The 21,203-nt window shown below is 42.0% G+C and overlaps 1 protein-coding gene across 6 annotated transcripts in view; it reads right to left on the reverse strand.

The window, feature by feature from the left end:
* AFF1 (ALF transcription elongation factor 1) overlaps nucleotides 1-21,203 on the reverse strand; it is a 208,258-nt gene that overhangs the window by 14,437 nt on the left and 172,618 nt on the right. For 5 of the 6 annotated variants that reach the window (XM_032144734.2, XM_032144895.2, XM_032144976.2 and 2 more), the window contains 4 exons: nucleotides 18,797-18,953; nucleotides 11,470-12,399; nucleotides 1,409-1,521; nucleotides 217-454 (listed from right to left, as the gene is read on the reverse strand). In XM_032144734.2, the coding sequence (XP_032000625.1) occupies nucleotides 217-454; nucleotides 1,409-1,521; nucleotides 11,470-12,399; nucleotides 18,797-18,953 (1,438 nt within the window). The remainder of the gene's footprint in view (nucleotides 1-216; nucleotides 455-1,408; nucleotides 1,522-11,469; nucleotides 12,400-18,796; nucleotides 18,954-21,203) is intronic. The other variant, XM_058433055.1, reaches the window with a different exon arrangement.

Consider the following 21,203-nt stretch of genomic DNA (forward strand, 5'->3'; position numbering starts at 1 on the left):
TCACTGTAAGAAGAATAAATCGACACCTAAATCTTTGTGCATTATTAACTACCTTTTACTCTCCCTCCAAAAAGTAGCATTTTTAAACACAAACAGTTGCCTTATTAAAAGCAATGGACAGTTCTGAAGTGCCATCATTAGGAACTTGTCTTCTTTGGGAACGTAAAGGTACAGCAATGCATCCCATCTTACACAATGACCACCGCCCCTGCTCACCTTGTGCTCCGAGGAGCTTCTGGAGCCCTTCCCCTCTACTCTTCTCTGCTTGGGAATGGAAGAGTCTTTGTGGTTGCTCTTGGTACTGCTGGCACTTTTGGGAGGGTCCTGGCCACGGGTGTCTGCTTCCCGCCTTGATCTCTTATGTGCAGGCTTGGCTGGCTTCTGGGAGGATGAGGACACGGGTGGCGGGGGGAGCATTTCCTTCTTTGAGGATTGTGAGGAGGGCCTGGAGGGCCTGGAGTGAAACATCACATAAAACTAAGGGGAGGCAAAGCACACATCAAGCGGTTTCATTGTTTAGTTACAAACTGGCTGCTGGCACAAAAGAGTAGGGTATCACAAAGCATGAAACTGTGTAAACAGGCCAAATTTCAGGGACTTTTTGAGGCCTTCCAAAAATCTAGCCCTAACCATTAGTGATAAATGAAGCTGTATAATTTCTAAGCTTGCAGAGTCTGCCAATGGTCCTGACTTTCCCCAACCATTCCGAATGCTTGCTTCAGCTGCTTCCCAACCGGTGCCTTTCCCTGATAAGAAGGCGAGTGGAGCCGCACCCTCCACATCTGAGCCTTCCCCATCTCTGTCGGTTCCCACATGGTGACACTATGCACTTGTTTTTGCCAATACATTTTTTGAAGCAATTTCTTGAGTAAATCAGAGTAAATAATAGCTGCTTGTTATATTTACGTCTTCCTGCCACTACCACCTCTCACCTGCCACCCCTCTTCCCAGCAACAGACAATGAGTGGCCCAACAGATTCTTAGTCATCTCTAAAAGAAGGAGCACTGAACACAGGCTCCCGGAGTCCACATGCTGGCTCCAACACTCAGTAAGAATTCTCTGACTTTGGACAAGTCATTTTCTCTGTGTGTTTGTTTCCAATTCTGCAAAGTAGAAATAATGGTACCTTTCTTACTTTCCCTCAGGGGAAAAAAAATCCAGATGTCTGAAGAAATTGTCCATAGCGAAAATGTTTCTGATAAATCTAAATTTGCTACCACATAAATTGTTAATTCCTGTAAGGTCCTCATGGATGCAAGAAACAAAGACAAACTTAATACATTGTCCAAATGAGCTTGAGTTTATTAATCCACTGATTCTACTGCAGAAGAAAAATTTCTTTGCTACGTCAAGACCCAAGAAGTGTTGATCACCATAGATTAGGTGGTTGCTAATCTCTATACTCACTTTGTTTTAGAAGATTCTTTGTGGGAGGATGAAGATGAAGATGAAGATGACTGTGACTTGATTTCCTTCTCCAGTCTGATTTTCTTGTTATCACAGTCTCTTTCTGCTTCACCCTGTTATTACAGTATAATCAGCAAAGCAAATTATTACCAACATAATTGTACAGACAAAACAAAAAAAGAAAATATAGAAAAGGCAAAGAGGGTAAATGAACCTTTGGAGACATCTCTGTACGCACAGCAATCTTATTAGTACTTACCATGTGTGTCTGTGTGTGTGTCAGTGTGATGGGGAGTGGGCAGGGGACAATGTAGATTTGATGTAATTTCTATTGAGACAGATTTTTTTTGCATGAAGAAAAGCCATTCCTCCCATGCAAGAAAAGGAAGATGTCTAAAGTAACAGACAATCCCAGTAAGTAGACTTCAATAGACCACTGATGTTTTTCTATAGAAAAGAATCCATGAAACATGCATATTTACATCAAATAATACAGAGATGATTTTTATGAGGTTTCCTCCAACTTCTTTCAAAAGAACCATCCACTTACACCCACTAGTTTATTGTTTGTATAAAATTCAAAATGGACTACTTAAAGCTTACTTTAGTTTCTACTGAAAAATAAGTACTATGTTGAAAGGAAACCGTCTACAAAATCCCCTGTGTATTTTACAGAAAGGACTACAAAGACATACGACAACAACAGAAACAATTGCTCTGGGATTCTAGCTAACATTTTTTCCCCTCCACTGATTCAATTTTTTTAATACTGTCTTTATATCTCTCCATATACAGAAACATGTTTTTATTTTTCAAAAAACCCTGAAAAGACTGTAAATATTTTAGTGGGAGTAAGGAAAAGGGAATCTGTCACTACTGAATTTAAGTATCTCTAACTTGTTAGCTTGAAAGTAGGATTAAAAAAAAAAAAGAATTTAAGTACCTCCAAAGCATCCATTTATACCAACTAAAGTGCTAAATACATTTAATCACTAAAACAACACAGAATTCTTCATGACGAAAGTCTTTCTTGCATTCTTCTGCCTCACTTGTCAGCACATACACCAGCTCTCTAAGGAGTCTGATGTGCAGACTCCCTGACGGCCTCCTTCCCGTGGCTCTGGGTTCAAGAGGAAACCCACATACTGTCTAGCAGGTGGCAGGTAAGTGATGGGTGAGACCCTTCAATTAATTCTCATGTGCATTTAGAACAAAACTTCCTAAGTGTCAGGTCACCAAGGTAGAAATCTGGGACACCAGTCAATTTAGGACAATCCCTAACAAACCTGAAATCCTCTCTTAAAAAAAAAAAAAAATCTCCAAATTAACTGTGGGAGGCCCCAGTTTTCCTGTGTCTTCCTCTCCTCCTCAGTTTAAGAAAAATGAATAATTTAAGATGTGTAGGCTCAAAATCTGCCCAGACACCAATAAGCAGCCTGGCTCCACACAAGATAATAGAAAATAGAAAAAAAAAATTCCCTTCTCCTGGCATCCTACAAATCAGTGTGCCCGCATTTGCACATCCATCCAGCCCTTCACAGACTCCTTTGGAAAAAACACTTTCATTCATTTGTGCAGTGTCTTGTTTCAAAACAGCTTCCTTCAGAGTGGCTTACAAAGATACCTGTTTTTAATCTTGGGCATGTGCACAAGTGAGAATGTTAAGAAGGGAAAATACAGGAGGAAGAAATAAATTAAGGCCAAGTGAAGGCTCGTACCCTCAGGAGGCTATCAGTTCTCACTGTTCTGCACACGCTACCATCTGGCAGCCACAGCCAGATCTAGGGAGCACCTGAACTTGAATGGTGTTAGTCTGAAATGAAGACTTAGTACAAAAAGGGGAATGTAATATTTTTATATTTTTCTTATTGATGTATAACAGACTTACATATTTTGGGAGTTGATTAAAGTAATCTTTTAGGTATACTGGATTAGATATAATTATTAAAATGTTAGGCTGAGCACAGTGGCTCATGCCTGTAATCCCAGCACTTTGGGAGGCCAAGGTGGATGGATGACTTGAGGTCAGGAGTTCAAGACCAGTCTGGCCAACATGGTGAAACTCCATCTCTACTAAAAATACAAAAATTAGTCGAGTGTGGTGGTGCGTGCCTGTAGTCCCAGCTACTCAGGAAGCTGAGGCCAAGAATCACTAGAACCCAGGAGGTGGAGAGTGCAGTGAGCTGAGATTGCGCCACTGCACTCCAGCCTGGGCATCAGAATGAGACTCTGTCTCAAAAAAAAATTTTTTTTTAAACTAATTTTTCATTTCCTCCCCCTTTTATAGTTTTTAATGTGGCATTAGAAATGTTTAAATTACATATGTGGCTTATATTGTATTTCTACTTGACAGCACAGTTCTTCAGTTTGCTATAGATAATCTGAAAATCGGGTTCTGAACTACTAATCAGATTAGCCAATGCAAAGAAGGAATTATAAATATACTGCTTAGTTAAGATAAAAATAGATCAGCTACTCAGAAATGTAATAATTCATTAGAGAAGTTGGAAAAATGTACCTTGAGGGACTGAAAAAGGAGATAATATGAAATAAGCAACCGAGTTCTAAACCCACAAATGAAATGCAATAGGAAAGTCTACACAGCTGTTTCTCCTGCAAGCATGGACCCACAGCAGATCCTGGAGCACAATTTAGTTTAGAGTGGCCACACGCCAACAAGAAGCTTGCTGGGGCATTGCGACAGGGCTCTGCGCAGCATACAAACCTAAACAACTCAGAGTGCTAACACTTGAGAGACAGTGAATAATGGTGGAGAGAAAAAGAATCAATCGGAAATGATGGAGTTAAAATAGAACCCGACTTCTGGTACTGGTAACTCCTTTGTCAATCGAGCACCTAATTATGCCCAGGTTACCCTGTTACCAAACGGCCCAGTGAACTGTAGTGAGTTTTAGATGAAAGGCAGTATAGCCAGCCCAAGAAACATTACAAGACAGAAACTTTGTCTTTGAAAAGTCAAAATTTGCTAAAATATCCAGATGCATACTAAATTGAACATTAGGTACTAAAATATACTCTCTTAAATGAAAGGTATTTCCAGGCAGTTAATGACACATTAAGGCCCCCAAGGCAAAACTAAGCATTAACAAGGCTACTTCTTAAAGAAAACACCAAAGTCTAGCAGTGGAATGAGAGCTGATTTTTGTTCATATAGTTTCATTTTGCTTAGGACATGCTGGTTGTGACTATAAGCCAATCTGGCAGACCTTATAAACCACACACGAAGATACAAGTCAGGGCAAATCAATCCTCACAAACTGGTTATAACTCTGGCTGTGCCAATCGGTGACTCAAGTAGACAGCCAACAAGGGAAAAAGCAGTGAGCACTACTAACTTCAGTGCCAGCATCTAACAACGGCATCGGTACTTAGTGGAATAATATGCTTTATACTGATATTTAGCAACCTAGAAGCAGATAATATTCTATAAGCTGGTAGAAAGGAAGCCATCAGACTAAATACAGCAAAAGTCCCCTTCTGCTGATTTTGCTTAACCGTTGACATCAAGCCAGCGGGCATGAGGTTAGTGTTTTTTTTGTACACTATGCACTTGGAACTTAGTCATCTTCTGTCTGTAACAGTCAGAGGCTTCCCCAGAGTAGGCACTCGGTGTTTGTCAGTTGGCACAGAAATTCAGCTTAACAGCTCAGGGACACAGCTGAGGGCACTGGATGCAGGACTGCATTACAACTTTAAGTGGATGGATGTAGGAAAGGGGCATTAACATGGGAGCCATGCAATATTGGGTGAGCGGAAACACAGACCAAAATTCCAAGAACAAGACCTGCCGAAAAACAGGAGGCATGCTGTTCTTTAGATTTTTCTGGGTCAAGAAGCCATTCAGATGAGGTGATACTCTCTCCAGGAGGAAAAAAAGGTCCCTTTGGCCTGTGGTTTATCCCCAGGTCATCCCCACTTCAGGGAATCTGGCTTAAGGTCTGGGTTTCAGAAATTCTTTTTCTACTAGGTTAAGTGTCTCAAGGATGGTGCCTCACCTTCCACAAAGGGAGGCTGCCGGCTGACGAATTGGTCCTCACAGACTTGTTTGCTTTTCTTAACCTGTTGGGTCAGGCAGCCCTGATCATCTGCCAGATGCTGCTCCACCCACAGTGGAGCACAGGGCAAGAGTGAAGGCCATAAAAGGAAGACATGGGCTTGCAAGGGGCCGAGTCAGTTTCCGTCAGGGAAAGCCTTTCGGCAGGCTGCGCTGCCCTGCAGCCAGCTCACCAAGCAGACACTTGTAGGAAGCGGGGAAAAGGTGGCTTTTTCCAGAACTGACACTTATTTGGGGCCACAGAGATTCTAGCAGATGGAAAGATATAGTTCACCAGGAGCTTGGCTGTGAAGGAAGATGGGAGCATCTGCAGGAGTAGCTAAAGTGGAGTAGGAATGTGTGTGGGCACTGAGTGGCAGTGGTGGGGGCCGTGGAGGAACCAAGCCAGGGCTGACCCAGTAACCACCTTATTCACCGGCAGCGCCAGAGCCAGTACGCCCACCTTGTGCGCCTCTTGAGAATCCTCCCAACAGACACTTGTACAGAGAAAACACGTGTGAAAAAGAGGAAAGATCACGGGACTGGGAGGAGGCAGCATGCCTGAGCTGCAGATCTATTTTTACTCAGCAGCCAAGCCATGTTAGTGCCTTTTTGGATCTCATCTATAAAAGGTGGCAGCTGATCAAGGGACCACTAAGGTTCTTTCCGCACCTAAATTCTAAGGCTCTATTATCTCCTTCAAAAAGGAAGCAAATGAGCTTGGTAGCGCATACAACATAGAAAACTGGAGAAGCAGTCTTTGGGGAAATTCAGGGACTTCCCTGTGATTTGCCTCGGAAGGAGATTCAATATGAAAAAGACACAAGGGACACCAATTCAAGTTTGTACCAAGATCAGGCCCAGAGACTTGCTGTGCAGACAGGTTATGTTCACTGGGATGAGTGCTACAGAAAAGGGAAATTCATCCACTTGTTTTTCTCTTTGGTGAGGGAACGCATGATTCAGAACAGCCTAAGCTATCACGTGCATGTGGTTGTGGTGCTCTCTTCAGGGTAACTAACAGGCACAAAGAAATTTAGGTGTAAGTGGCCTTAGTCAATCAGAAGGGATGAGTTTTCATTTTGAACGATAACCAGGGGTGCTGATCTGGAGCAATAACCCAAGAAAAGACAGTCAGATCTTGGATGGAAGGGGAGGACTGAACCAATCATTCCCGGCAATAAAACTGCATTTTCCTACTACACATCATAACTTCCCTTCCTCACTCCTCAAAACACATAAATGATAGCACTGGAATGTCTTTCCCAAAAAAGTTAAAGTGTCTTGGTCAGCAAAGCAATTATTTAGAAAAAGTAAAAGACTTGAATGAATGCACCTCCTTATTCAGTTATTCATCTAAATGACAATTAAGACAGACTATCCTTCATTTGAAAGGAATCTGTAAGATGACTGAAGTGAGGAATTATCTCTATAAGCTCCTAGAACAATGCAAGGCTCACACATGTAGCTCTATTCACGTTAGGTGTTTTTCTTTTTTTAGAGACAGGGTCTTACTCTGTTGCCCACGCTGGAGTGCAGTGACTCACTCACAGCTCACTGCAACCTTTAACTCCTGGGCTCAAGTGATCCTCCCACCACAGCTTCTGGAGTAGCTGGGACCTCAGGCATGCGCCACTGCGCCTGGCTAATTAAAATAATTTTTTTTTTTTTTTTGCAGAGACAGTGTCTCACAGAGTTGCCCAGGCTGGTCTTGAACTCCTGGGCTCAAGCAATCCACCCGCCTCAGCCTCTCAAAGGGCAGGGATTACAAGTGTGAGCCACTGTGCCCAGCCAGGTACATTTTTAGAGGGCTCCCAATTGCACTGGCCTGGTTGCGTATTACTGTATATATTGTGGTTCTTGAGTTCAACTTTTCTTCCAAATCTGGAAAAAAATAAGCTTGGTTTAAGAATTCTAAACAAGAAAACATAGGCCAGGCATGGTGGCTCATGCCTGTAACCCCAGTAATGCAGGAGAATAGGGTCTGGAGGCAGGGAACCTAAGGCCCACCCACCCTGACTGGATATAAGATACAACCCCTCCTTTTTCTGTGTGGCAGCTGGAAGATGAAAGTAACTCTGATTGGTCCCCCCTACCAACCAATCAGACTAGTCGTGGGCCACTAGAGTGAACCAATGGGAAACCAATGGGAAACCTCTAGAAGGCATATAAACCCCAGAAGAACCGGTGTTCCTGAGCCTCTTGCTCCAGCCAGCTCCCACCCTCTGGAGCATACTTCCATTTAAAATAAATCTCTGCTTTCACTGCCTTGGTTTTTTGTGAATTTTGTCCAATTATTTGTTCAGAACACCAAGGAGCTAGACAACTACCCTCAACCAGTAACACCGCTGCTTTGGGAGGCTGAGGTAGGATTGCTGGAGGCCCAGAGTTCAAGACCAGCCTGGGCAACAAAGTGAAACCCCGTGTCTACAAAAAATAAAAAGAAATTAGCTGGGTACAGTGGCATGTGCCTGTAGTCCAAGCTACTAAGGAGGCTGAGGCAGGAGGGTCACCTGAGCTCAGGAGTTTGAGGTTGGTGAGCTATGCCACTGCATTCCAGCCTGGGCAACAGAGTGAGACCCTGTCTCTAAAAAATAAGTAATTAAAAGAATAGTCTCTAAGCTAAAAACAAAAAATTTTAAAAAGACAACATAAGTTGGTATTAGAAAATCTAAACTGTAATCAGACTGATGAAATTCAGTAGTTTATGTAAAGAACACGACGTGAGGTCATGCATATTTACCCTCACAGTTTTCTCTACTTTTCCTCATGCATTGTTCCTTACCCACCGCTGTAGAGTAGTAAAAAAAATGTGTGCATTTCTACAGGTGCCATGTCTAACGGCTTCATCACAGCTGTTAGCCATCATTAACTCTTTATGATCATCTTCATACACTTTTAAGTCTGAAGTAGATTCAAGGATCTGTAAATCTTCTGAAAGAAAATATTTGCTAAATTTTGTGCCAAGAGAGGGACAGACTCTAAGAGGCCTTTAAATAAAAACACTGAATTCCACTAATGTGAACGATCAAGCAAGTTCTTCTATTGCTCTGACTATATGCTCACAGAGTTTTTCTAATGTTCACATTTAAAATGAAGAAAATGAAAAATATTTTCATTATCCAAATGTGAGCAGTACCCAAGCTTCACAGCCCTGTCTCTGCCATGGAGAGCAGGTCCACACACTGCTGCCTGCTGGAGCAACCGCACTGGTCACAGGGCCAGAGGCAGAGAGCCCCGAACAAGCAGTCAGGGCGCTAATGAGGAAGGGGGGACGACCTGTCCTCTACAGAAAATAATGAGGTTAATATGTTCAACATCTCCCACCCAGAATCCAGCAGGAAGTTAAACCAAATGACACATGATTCTCTGATGAAGAAATAAGAATATGGTTGACTGGTTTTTTATATTTATTTACCTGAAAGCTTCTAATGTTTCCAACTAGTGACAGATTTCAGGCCAGGAATTCTGTTTGCCTAGATCATGATGTCTAAACACTGCACCCTTGACCAACTTTGGATCCAAATAACTAGCTCTGTATGCTCCTGGGCCCTTGTGTACTGCTCTGCTTCAGTGGTTCCCAGCCCTGATAGGCACTAGGATTACCAGAGGAATTTTTAAAATACCAGTGGGGGTTGGGGATTCCGTCATCAGTGCTAAAGGCTACCAGGTGACTGTAATGTGTAGCCGGGGTTTGGAACCAGTGGGTCAGACATCAATCCTGACAGTACCACGGAGGCAGACTGTTCCCCAGGCCGGATCTCTCAACAGCTCGACAGCGCTTTAAAGAAATTGTGCACTCGACAAAAAATTAGCCGGGCGTGGTGGTGGGCGCCTGTAGTCCCAGCTACTCGGGAGGCTGAGGCAGGAGAATGGCGTGAACCCAGGAGGCGGAGTTTGCAGTGAGCCAAGATCGCGCCACTGCACTCCAGCCTAGGTGATACAGCGAGACTCCGTCTCAAAAAAAAAAAAAAAAAAGAAATCATGCACTCGATTAAGATGAAGGGATCACTATTTCTGCATGCTCTAAACAGAAAGATAAATGAGCTGCCCAAGAGGTGCTCAGCCAAAGCGAACCTGGGAACGGCTTTTAGAGGGCACAGTTCCCACAGTCAACAGTGAGAGCTGGAAGTTTCCCTTTCTAGAGCCACAAGCTACACTTCTAGATTTGCACTGGGGTATGAACTGGACTGAGCTCTCTGGGGGATCCTCCGGGTTCTAACATTTCCTCCTGGTAGGTAATCCTTTCAGAAGTGAATACCTGTCCCCACTCCAGCTAATGCAGACGGTCAGCACTGGAGACCACACAAGACCACAGCAGCTGGGAGACAGATGAGAGATTTACGAGGACAGGCAGCTACATGAGTGTGTTCCTGAAGTTTTCCCAGGTGTGTCAACTGCAGGTATCTTTTTCCTAACCAGGTCCATCACAATTTTCTCCATAAAGTTTTGTACCTTTCACACACATACACACACACCACCGCCTCCAACCCATCCCATATAAAAAGTTTAAAGAAGTTTCTGGCATTGAAAATATGCCCTCTTCTAGCTGAGACAGAGCACTTATTAGCACTGGATCCCATCCCACTCGACTTGCCTGCTGCAAACATGGTGGCAATACACATCCTCTAGTCTGCTGTGAGGAGGTTCTGAAGAAAGCAGTCGCCCTTTACTATTCGCTAAAGTCGTGTTATATTTTTAACGCAGTGGATTAATCAGTCGAATCTCAGACATGACAGCAGGCTTCATAATCTTTTTTTCCTTTGTTATTCTTAGCTCAACTTCCACAGCTGAGTAAGAAGTTTTTCATGTACTTACAAGAGTGTTAAAAATTTTATTCCTTCTCCACAGGAGAGAGTTGGCCCTTCTTGTGACTTTGTCTCTGATTCTTGGGCAAGTTGGCTTGGGAATGCTACCGGGAAAAACTCACTAATCTTTCATCATCATGAAAAAGCAACAAATAGAACAAGAGCTCAATGATTCAAAATAAAAGGAAGGAGACTGTCTAAAATAGCGGCATGTCAAGTAACAGACAATCTTAAATAATGCAGCAATTTTTTTACTCTATCCATTCTGTATCCAAAAGAATCTTCCAAAATTATAATAAATAAAATGATATGGTCAACACTTTGCAATGTGCCATTATCAGCCTATATTACTCAATGAGACACTAACCATTTGTTAGTAACTGTAATGAGGTGTATGGTCTTGTGTTAAAATATGGATGTGATATTGGTATAAAAGATCCTACTACGAGAGTAAAATTTGTATACAGCAGTTCTTTTAATAATTCAGAATATGAATTAACATTTCAATTAATATAAGACCTCAACTTCTAAGGCAAAACCTAATGGGTCAGGTGGTAAATGCCAGTTATAAGAATAAATGAAAATAAGGCTGGGCATCGTGTCTCAGGCCTGTAATCCCATCACTTTGGGAGGCAGAGGTGGGTGGATAACTTGAGCTCAGATGTTCAAGAGCAGCCTGGCCAACATGGCAAAACCCCACCTCTACAAAAAAAAATACAAAAATTAGCCGGGTGTAGTGGCACACACCTGTGGTCCCAGCTACTCAGGAGGCTGAGGTAGGAGGATTGTTTCACCCCAGAGGTAGAGGCTGCAGTGAGCCAAGATCGCACCACTGCACTCCAGCCTGGTGACAGAGCAAGGCCCTGTCTTTAAAAAAAAAAAAAAAAAAGAGGGGGGTTGGGGGCAGCCCTAGATGCTACATTATCCTAAAAGAAGCTATTGTTTTTAATGACTGCCTCACCTTTTCTCAAACTAGCAAGACCGATGGAAGGACATAACACATGTTAATGCCCATCTGCAGAACAAGAAGCAAAGTCCAGACAGGTCAGGCTGGAAGAAGGTGCAAAGGCTATAGCGAATCAAAGCAAAGACTTGTGAGACAACTCAACTGGGCCTAAATCAAAGGCGGATCAAAGATACCGCCAGGCCAACAGCAAGGATGGTCCACGCTGAAGTCAGGGCAGTCTCCCCACACTCACCTTTCTCTTTTTGGCCAACTTGCTTGAGCTGTCTGAGCTCCTCTTCTCAGAGCTGTGCTTCTTCCCTGCGGGCGGCTGTTTATCTTCTGCTTTCCTCTGGCGGCTCCCCTTCCCGGGAGGCTGGGGTATCCTAGAGAGCAGGTCTAGGGTGATCTTCACCATCAAGCTTTGTGGGGGAGGAGTGTCCCTGAGCGGTGAGAGCAGCTTGCTGTCTCTCAAAGGCAATGGGAGTCTGTCTTTGCGGCTGTCCTCCTGGACCACCACGGCTTGGCGGCAGCCACTAGTCCTGCTGCCGCTGCCACTGTGGGGTGGGCCCTGGCTCTGAGTCAGGGGAACAAGAGCAAAGTGCTCAGGGCTCCTGTCCTCCACATTGTCCTTCGTGGATTCTGGGCCTGAGGGAGCCTTAGAGGGGGCAGGGAGGGAGCTCTTGTGCTTCTTCTCACTGGAGAGGGGCACTGCTGGCTTGGGCTCGTTGCTTGCTGCGGCCCGGGGCCGTCCTTTCGTCTTCACCTTGGGCTTGTCTTTGGAAGTCTGGTCTCGGGAGCCGTAGGGAAGAAGCCCTGGCTCCCTTTCCCTCTGCAGGCTGGCCCGTGAACCCGCCCGGGCAGAGGCCTTGACAGGTTTTTTGGGTTGTTTGGTTCCAACGGTTTGCCTCTGTGGGGGCTCCTGCTGTGCCGGAGACTTCTGACAGCTCCTCTTTCCGGGGTGGGGGGCTTCAGGTGGGGCCCGGGGGGCTCTGCTAGAGCTTTTAGGGGGAGGGTCTTTGGATTCAGAATGTTCCTGACTCGTGGCGCTGTCACTGCTGCCCTTACTCTCTGGGTGCTGCCGTGGGGGCTCTGTGCTCCCGGGGCCCTCCGGTGGCACAGCTGGCTGGCTGACTTTGGTCAGCCAGTTGTCCAGCTGCCATTTGTTTGTTGTTGGAGGCTCAGGCTAAAAATAAGGAAAGAAAGAAAAGTGTTAACTGACCGATGATGACAAATTATTCTTTTGTGTTAGTCACCCAATTATACAACACTGTCCTGCAGAGGAACAAATCCCTCCAAACCCAGAATTTAGGTTCCAGTCATCCTCCTCAAGTTTTAAGTTCTATAACAATTAACTCTTAAAGCAACCTTCACTTTTTTGTAGGATTTAGAAATTTGGTAATAGCAAATATTAACCAATAGGCAATTGCCAACTGCTGAGAAATCTTTATAATATATCCTAATGGTAATTATAGTATAATTTAAACAGAATTGACACATTTTGGTTTGTGAACTACTCTATTAAGGAATAATAGGAGGAAATTAGTAAAAAATCATTTCATCAAGTATTTGCAGAAGGCAGCTAATGAATAAACTAAGGTTTAGTGGGCTCACATTTTATCCTTTTTTTTGACATATTTTTCAACTAAAGATGACTTTTATTCAAGATGAGATCATCTCTCTTTTCTGTGTGTGACAGGGTCTCAATCTGTTGCCCAGGCTGGAGTGCAGTGGCATGATAATAGCTCACTGCAACCTCAAACTCCTGGCCTCAAGTGATCCTCCTGCCTCAGTCTTCCAAAGCACTAGAATAACAGGCCCATTTCTCTCATTTACTTAAAAACATTATGTAGTAAACATTTATATGTGACAAAGTTATCATATCACATATAGTATATAGTAATTTGCAATTTTTACACCTTGATAAAAAGTCAGCTGGGTCACATTAGCCAAGCATTAATCCTACGTGAACTCTTTAAATGTCAAACATTCGACCAATACAGTAGTTCAGGCCTATAATCCCAGCTTTGGGAGGCCGAGACAGGAGAATTGTTTAAGCCCAGGAGTTCAAGACCAGCCTGGGCAACATAGCAATATCTCATTGCTACAAAAAATTAAAAAATTAGCCAGGAGAGGTGGCACGTGCCTGTGGTCCCAGCTACTCAGAAGGCTAAGGTGGGGATTACTTGAGCCCAGGAGTTTGAGGCTGCAGTGAGCCATGTGCACTCCAGCTTGGGTGACAGAGTGACACCTCGGTCTCAAAAAAAAAAAAAAAAGTCTGTCATTCTAGTTCCTGAGTTTTTTAATGTAAATTGTTTTCCCTCAGTGGAAGGTTTGGGATCTTTATCCTAAAACCTTTGTCTAGTGCTCAGACATTTCACAATAATTAACCTACTATAGTTTTTTTTGTTGTTTTTTGAGACGGAGTCTCGCACTGTCGCCTGGAGTGCAGTGGCGCAATCTTGGCTCACTGCAATCTCCGCCTCCTGGGTTCATGCCATTCTCCTGCCTCAGCCTCCCCAGTAACTGGGACTACAGGCGCCCACCACCAAGCCCGGCTAATTTTTTGTATTTTTAGTAGAGATGGGGTTTCACTGTGTTAGTCAGGATGGTCTTGATCTCCTGACCTCGTGATCTGCCCGCCTCGGCCTCCCAAAGTGCTGGGATTACAGGCGTGAGCCACTGCGCCCGGCCTACTATAGGCCTTTTAAAATCATGAGACTCTGTCTCAAAAAAAAAAAAAAAAAAAAAAAAAAAAGATACAAAGGGAGGCATACAGTCAGGGGCAATGAGAATGTACAATTGCGTGGCATAAAAACAGAGGTTCCTGGTTTGTTATCTTAACTGTTAGTTCAACCTTTGTTGATAAATTAACTGCTGTTGCATCCCACCACGTCTCTCCAGCTCGGCTGTTAGACCTTATTAAAAGAATGACGGAGACTCTTGTGTCTCCAAGTTCCACTACTCTATCTTGCATATAGTGGGTACATGAGATATATGAGTATTCTGCTAGGTGGATTACTATACCCATGAATTTCATATCATATAGAAAAATATTGGTGTCTAACAGAGTGACAGTCACATTTTAAAGACTATACATCACTGTCTTTATGTCCTTATCTTAAGAAAAATACTAATTTCTTTAAAGATCCACTCTGGGAGGTGGTGTGTAGAAATAAGTCATATACATAATGCATCAGAAAATTAGTTGAAAGACATCCCACTTCAGATTTATTTGCTTAGATTATAGATAAGGAGAACACTCCAGTAGATGGAAAGGTTTTAAGGGGAAGAAAGACTGCTGACAATTTTCCCGAGTGGAATATCTCAAATAATTCAACTCCATAAAACATGGAAATCTAATGATGAAAAATATGTGGCTATGACATAAAGGCTTTTTGGCCAGGAAAAGGTTAGGTAATAAAAGGATCAGGTAGATAGTTCGGGTTTAGTGTGACTAACAGAACAGAACTAAGAAACTTAAAAAACCAGGCAAGAACATTCTTTGGACAGTAAGATGACTGCATAATTCCTTTTTTCCTTCTGTTTACCCCATACTGCTGCTTATGATAACATAATCTCCCTTACGGCTTCCTTCGCTTATGTCAACTATATACCCATGCTGTCATCTGAATTTAAGGGCAGAGAGGGAGGGAAGAAGGAAACCACTATTATGTGGCAGGCATTTTGTCACATGTAATCTAAATCCGTATTCAATATTCTAAGAACACAGAATGGTTAAGAGTAGAGAAAAGATTAGCACACAATACCCACTTGTCAAACATGATTTCCTGGAGACTTCAGGGTGTGGTTACATAAGTGGTTAACTGATGGGACAAGGTAGTGAGATACATCACTTGCCAATCACATCAGGCACAAAGCCTTCACACCCTTCCTCAGGAAAGGTATGGACATATCTCACCCACTGGCTATATTTACAATTGCACCCCAATCCCTGACATGCTCTTTAGAAGACTATGTGTGAACCCAAAAGGGAAGTCATTCCCGGTATAAATAACATCTGGTTTGCCCCCCAACCCCCAAAACAGGACAGTACTGAGATACATTTAGTAGTCCCTAAAGGAACGTCCTGATTACAGAAATAAAATATATTCTTTCACTACGGTCCTAAAAATGTTCCGAAGGAAGGCCTATGTCCCAATTTGAGGGTAAAATTGAGTAGTTGTGCCAGACAAGGGAACAGGTAGGGGCAATCCTGTATACCCAATATTAAGTTGTGAAATGGATATAATTTCTTTGATACATTATTTGGGTGTTGAGATGGAAAAAATGTTTTCATAAGGGATTGATTAAAAATATTTTTTAGGCTGGGCGTAGTGGCTCACACCTATAATCCCAGCACTTTGGGAGGCCGAGGTGGGTGGATCACTTGAGGTCAGGAGTTCAAGACCAGCCTGGCCAACATGGTGAAACCCCGTCTCTACTAAAAATACAAAAATTAGCCGGACATGGTGGCACGTACCTGTAGTCCCAGTTAGGCGGCCGAGGCAGGAGAATCACTTGAACCCTGGAGGCAGAGGTTGCAGTGAGCCAAGATCACACCACTGCACTCCAGTCTGGGTGACAGAGTGAGACTCCATCTCAATAAAAATAAGTAAAACTGAAAATAAAACATTTTTAAAAATAAAGTTTAAGTAGATGAAAGTGCCAAGGTTTTAGACTTTCAAATATCCTGGGAATATTTTATCTTTGTTTAGAGGATCAAAGCTTGGACTTTCATTTCTTCCTCTGCCTCTCCTCATCCCACCCGCAATCTGCCCTCCCAGTGCTGGTGCAACCCAAATACTGCAAATTGGAAATAGGAAAAAAAAGGATATAATTATTTTTTATTAGGTGTTTTAATAAATTGGCAAAAGTTAGTATATTTTAGAATGAATTATGATTTTGAATTAAAAAATTTTGAGCTATGCACAATATAGATTCTTTTAGTAACACTACATAGCTATGTGCAAAATTTTTTTTTTAAAAGAGCATTAAAAAAATGGAAGATACACACTAATTTGTGGGAGCTAAAAAATTAAAACAATTGAACTCATGGAGATAGACAGTAGAAGGATGGTTACCAGAGGATGGGAAGGGTAGTAGGGGGTTGGGGGATGGTTAATGGGTACCAAAAAAAAAAAAGAACAAGATCTAGTATTTGCCAGCACAACAGGGTGACTGTAGTCAATAATACTTTAATTTACATTTTAAAATCACTGAAAAAGTATAACTGGGGCCGGGCGCGGTGGCTCACGCTTGTAATCCCAGCACTTTGGGAGGCCGAGGCGGGCGGATCACGAGGTCAGGAGATCGAGACCACGGTGAAACCCCGTCTCTACTAAAAATACAAAAAAAAATTAGCCGGGCGTGGTGGTGGGCGCCTGTAGTCCCAGCTACTCGGAGAGGCTGAGGCAGGAGAATGGCGTGAACCCGGGAGGCGGAGCTTGCAGTGAGCCGAGATCGCGCCACCGCACTCCAGCCTGGGTGACAGGGCGAGACTCCGTTCAAAAAAAAAAAAAAAAAAAAAAAAAAGTATAACTGAATTGTTTGTAATACAAAGAATAAATGCTTGAGGTGATGGGTATCCCATTTACTCTGATGTGATTATTATGCGTTATATGGCTGTATCAAAATATCTCACGCACCCATATATACACCTACTACATGCCCACAAAAATTAAAAGACAAAGAAAAGTTAAAAAAAATAAAAAAAGGAGAAAGAATGAAAATTCCATAATTTACAGTACTGATTATGGAATATTAATGAAAAAGAATTCTCATTAATATCTGTATGTACAGCTTATTATGGAATTTGTATTACTCCAAAATAACACCAGAAATTTATAATAATGCAGGTATTTATTGTCAAAGGAAAGCGATGTAGTTAAATACTTTAGGAAAAATTCAAAATTTAAAATCTAAACAAAGATAAAATGTTCCCAGGAGGATGAACCTCAGTATATAACACATACTGTCCCCAAGCCTGGATCTGCAATACATAACGATACTAGCCTTTTTTAGTAAAGTGATTTTAAAAGATAAGGCAGGATGGGACCATTTATTTTACAGAAGTTTCACTCTATTCCAGTAACTTCTCAAGCAATAAAATATATCTATGTCTCATTACTACAAACGCCAGACTTTCTATCATTTCAATTATTCAGCCAAATCTGTACCATTTCCATTTTATTTGAATTAAATGTTATTTAATTATCTTTTTGACGTCAGTAATCTAACTAGCATGAAGATTTTTCTTAAGAATAAGGTGAAACATAAAGCAAAGATCTTATAAACATTAACAGTGAACATCACACAATTTGTCTGCACAGCATACTCAGTATCCTTTTCTCTGAGGCATAGAAAAATTATTTCAATAGTAATTAGTATCATATAAGGAAACAAAGAGTCCCAGAAACACAGTGTAGTTTCTAAAATCTGAAAGGCATTTCAAATGCAGTTAATACTGATGCATGTCTGTCCACTCCAAAACATATCAAGTTCTTAGTTTCTGCACCAGACATAGATTCGCATCTAACAGAAAATGACAGCCAGTTATTTTCTCAGCCTCCCTCACCCTCAGACAAGACCCTTAAGTCTTCCTACATTAGCTCCAGATGTATTCAGTTAATGCCCCATTGGAACTGCTTTGCTTTCTAAACAGAGACAAATACAGAAGGCTTTTTAATGCTTTCCTAATTAGAAAGCTTCATTTCCTGGCATTCCCATATTAAATATCTGGAATAATTTTCTCGATGTGGGCTGGTTTCATTCACCAAAAAGAAAAGAATGCCTTCCCTTTTCATTAATTTCTTTCCCCACCATAACTTTTACAATGCTACCCAAATTTTGAGGTTATTTGGCAACCCTGTTAGGTGTCACTAACAATTTCTTGTGCTCAACAATCCAGTAAATAGCATAAATCCTCTAGATTTATTTAGTGCTTAAGATTTTCAGTTTTATCAGTTTATCTTTACAATATTCTCCTGCAGGTGGGTGACAAGCAAACACCATCATCCCTGTTTTACATGGGACAGAAAGGAGCAAGAAACAGAACCCTGACAAAATCACTTTGCCATCAATTTAATGCATGGCTTTTAGTGATTCGAAAATAGAACTCCTGATGACTTATTTCTAGTTCACATTCCTGCCCTTTGCTAAATCAGGCAGTCTCCTTTTGCTTTCCTTAATTCATGCACTTCTAAAATTTCAAAAAGAATTCTCATTAATATTAAAACAGCAGCCTACTGAAACCAAGTTTTCTTTTTAAAAGAAGGGAAAAGAAAATGGTGTGCAAACAGTCTTAATGAGTTGATCTTCAAAACACCACTAGCAACGACAGAGAAGACCTATCATTTTCAACAGGGGAGAGAAGACCTCTCTCCCAGCTCTCCTTTATTAAATATTTGGTAAGAAATAAATAGAAACAGATGGCTCTAGACAGCATATGAGCAGGAAAGCATTGCCCCATGGGACAGAATGACTCAGTCTCATGGTCAGTCCTGGCCCACAGCACAGACTCTAGCTTCAAAGGACAGAATGCTGCCATCTAAGGAGGCCATCTTGAGGGGGGGACACGGTACCTCCGGAGCCGGGGTTTCTAGGGGCTCATTTTCTTCGCTGTCACTTGAACTGCTCTCGCTCTCCGAGTCTGAGGAACTGTCTGAGTCACTGGTGCTTTCTGACTCTGCACTGCTGGAATGTGCTGATGCCACTGGTTCTGGAAGGGACTGTGGAGCACTGCAAAGCAACCAAAAGATAAAATTAGAAGGCACGATGCAAGGTGGATTTCTTCTTTCTCCCTTGCCCATTTTTCTGCTACTCAAAAGGGCAGGCCTTGGTATTAGATACACTGCTAAACTATCACATCATCCAACTGAGAGAGGCCCAAAGTAGTTTAATAGAAAAGCAAAAACCTCTGAAAACTGTTCGCCAGATAAATGCATAAAAGAGAAGCCTGTGAAATTTTACTCCTGAAGAATATGTCAAGTGATCTAAAATTTAAGTTAGATGCTGGGTGCTTCATATCAAGGGTTGGTAAACCATTGCCTAGGCTGGCTGCCTGCTTTTCTAAATAAAGTCCTATTGGAAGACACTCATACCCATTTTTTTAATGTACTATGTCTGCTTTTATGCTGCAATGGCAGATTTGAACAGTTGCAATAGAGACATATATGGCCCACAAAGCCTAAAATATTTACTATCTGGATCCTTTAAGTTTGCTGGTCTCTGCTACACGTAACCAAATCAAATTAATTTCTGTAAGAAAAGCCAATAAGTTAAAATCTCCCTATATTCTCTAAACAAGAACTGGGTGGTAGCCAAAGACCACTAAATATAAATGGTGTTCCTTTGCAAGGTGAACTCAAAAGTAACCAACCATTCACACTTCCTGGCAGAACTACAAAATGGACCACTCTTTGTAAGTGGCTTAGGGATCATCCCCAAATATCAGCCAAAGTAGAGATTATCTACTCCAAATTTTAAGAATGGGGCAATAAATCTAAGTTAGTGAGAAAACACATTGATCACACTGCTAGACACATATAGAATTTCAAAGCATATATAATCTTAAAGCTTCACCCTAGATGGTATTAATTAAAGCAATAAGTCATTAACTATAATCTGGACAGATTTCAAATCTACCTAAAATATTTTCAACATAGATTTGTAAAGAACATATTAGAATAAAAATTATTAAACAATAACAAAATCACTAGTTGAGGTAATTTTAAAACACACATGATACCACTATATAATTTCCTCACAGAAATGCGGTGCCCAGTTTGTGGCCCTGTCTCCACTGGCAGCTGAAGAGCATAAGCCAGTGATGAGCAAAAGGGGATACACTCTCAATGTCACTCCTGCCTCAGATTTGTACCCCCCGCTTGGTCTCTTCTTTTTCCTTTTCCTTCACTTTTAGAAGTTAGGCTACCTTGTCATGTTTTATGAGTCGTCATAACCCAGGAGAAATTACTGAACAAAATCAGATATAATTAAACAAGCAAACCTTATGAATCGGTAAGAGTGCACATAATTACATGGGCTTCCTCCACATTAACTGTAACATCCCCTGCATAATGGACAAGATTTTATTGCTAATGTTGTCTCTGAGTGGATGAGCACATCTCAAGTGAGTAAAATAACTTTGTCCATAAAAGGCAGGTACCTGGCATATTACCAGAGGAAAATACTATAAAAGTAGTTCAAATAGTTCATATTTTCAAAAATTAAATCATCACATTTCCTAAAGTATGGCTGGCTTGTTCCATTTCCCATCACACTAAAAGGTACTGCTGGTCATTTTGAAAAGCAGCTGAAACAATATGAAAATTCATGTAACTAAGAAAATAGGCATAATGGAAAAGAAGTTCTGGAAATAATTGAGCTTTATTGAAAACAGCAAATCCATTACCTCCATTAAAACACTGGGCTCGTCAGTTTAACTTTTCAAACATTGACTACCTAATACTGATGATAAACTGCATTTTAAGCTTGTTTGTAAACTCCTTTTTTGAGACAGAGTCTCGCTCTGTCACCCAGGCTGGAGTGCAGTGGTGTGATTTCAGCTCACTGCAGCCTCCATCTCCTGGGTTCAAGCGATTCTCCTGCCTCAGCCTCCCGAGTAGCTGGGACTACAGGCACGCATCACCATGCCTGGCTAATTTTTGTATTTTTAGTAGAGACAGGGTTTCACCATGTTGGCCAGGCTGGTCTCAAACTCCTGACCTCAAGTGATCTGCCCACCTTGGCCTCCCAAAGTGCTGGGATTACAGGCGTGAGCTAGCACACCCAGCCTGTAAACTCTTAAAAATCTTTAACATCTATACTGATGATGTAGATGAGTGTGGGGCTCTCGCTTCTGTAGGGTTAACAACCTCCCTATGGCTGATTTAAGCTTCCAAAATATTAAACAGGTACTTTCCTTTTACTGTGATCCTTCAGCTCCTTCCCATGAAAAAACTGTGAAAGTACTAAATAAGGCTTTAT

This window comes from Hylobates moloch, unplaced genomic scaffold, assembly GCF_009828535.3.
Source record: "Hylobates moloch isolate HMO894 unplaced genomic scaffold, HMol_V3 SCAFFOLD_2, whole genome shotgun sequence".
Lineage (NCBI taxonomy): Eukaryota > Metazoa > Chordata > Mammalia > Primates > Hylobatidae > Hylobates > Hylobates moloch.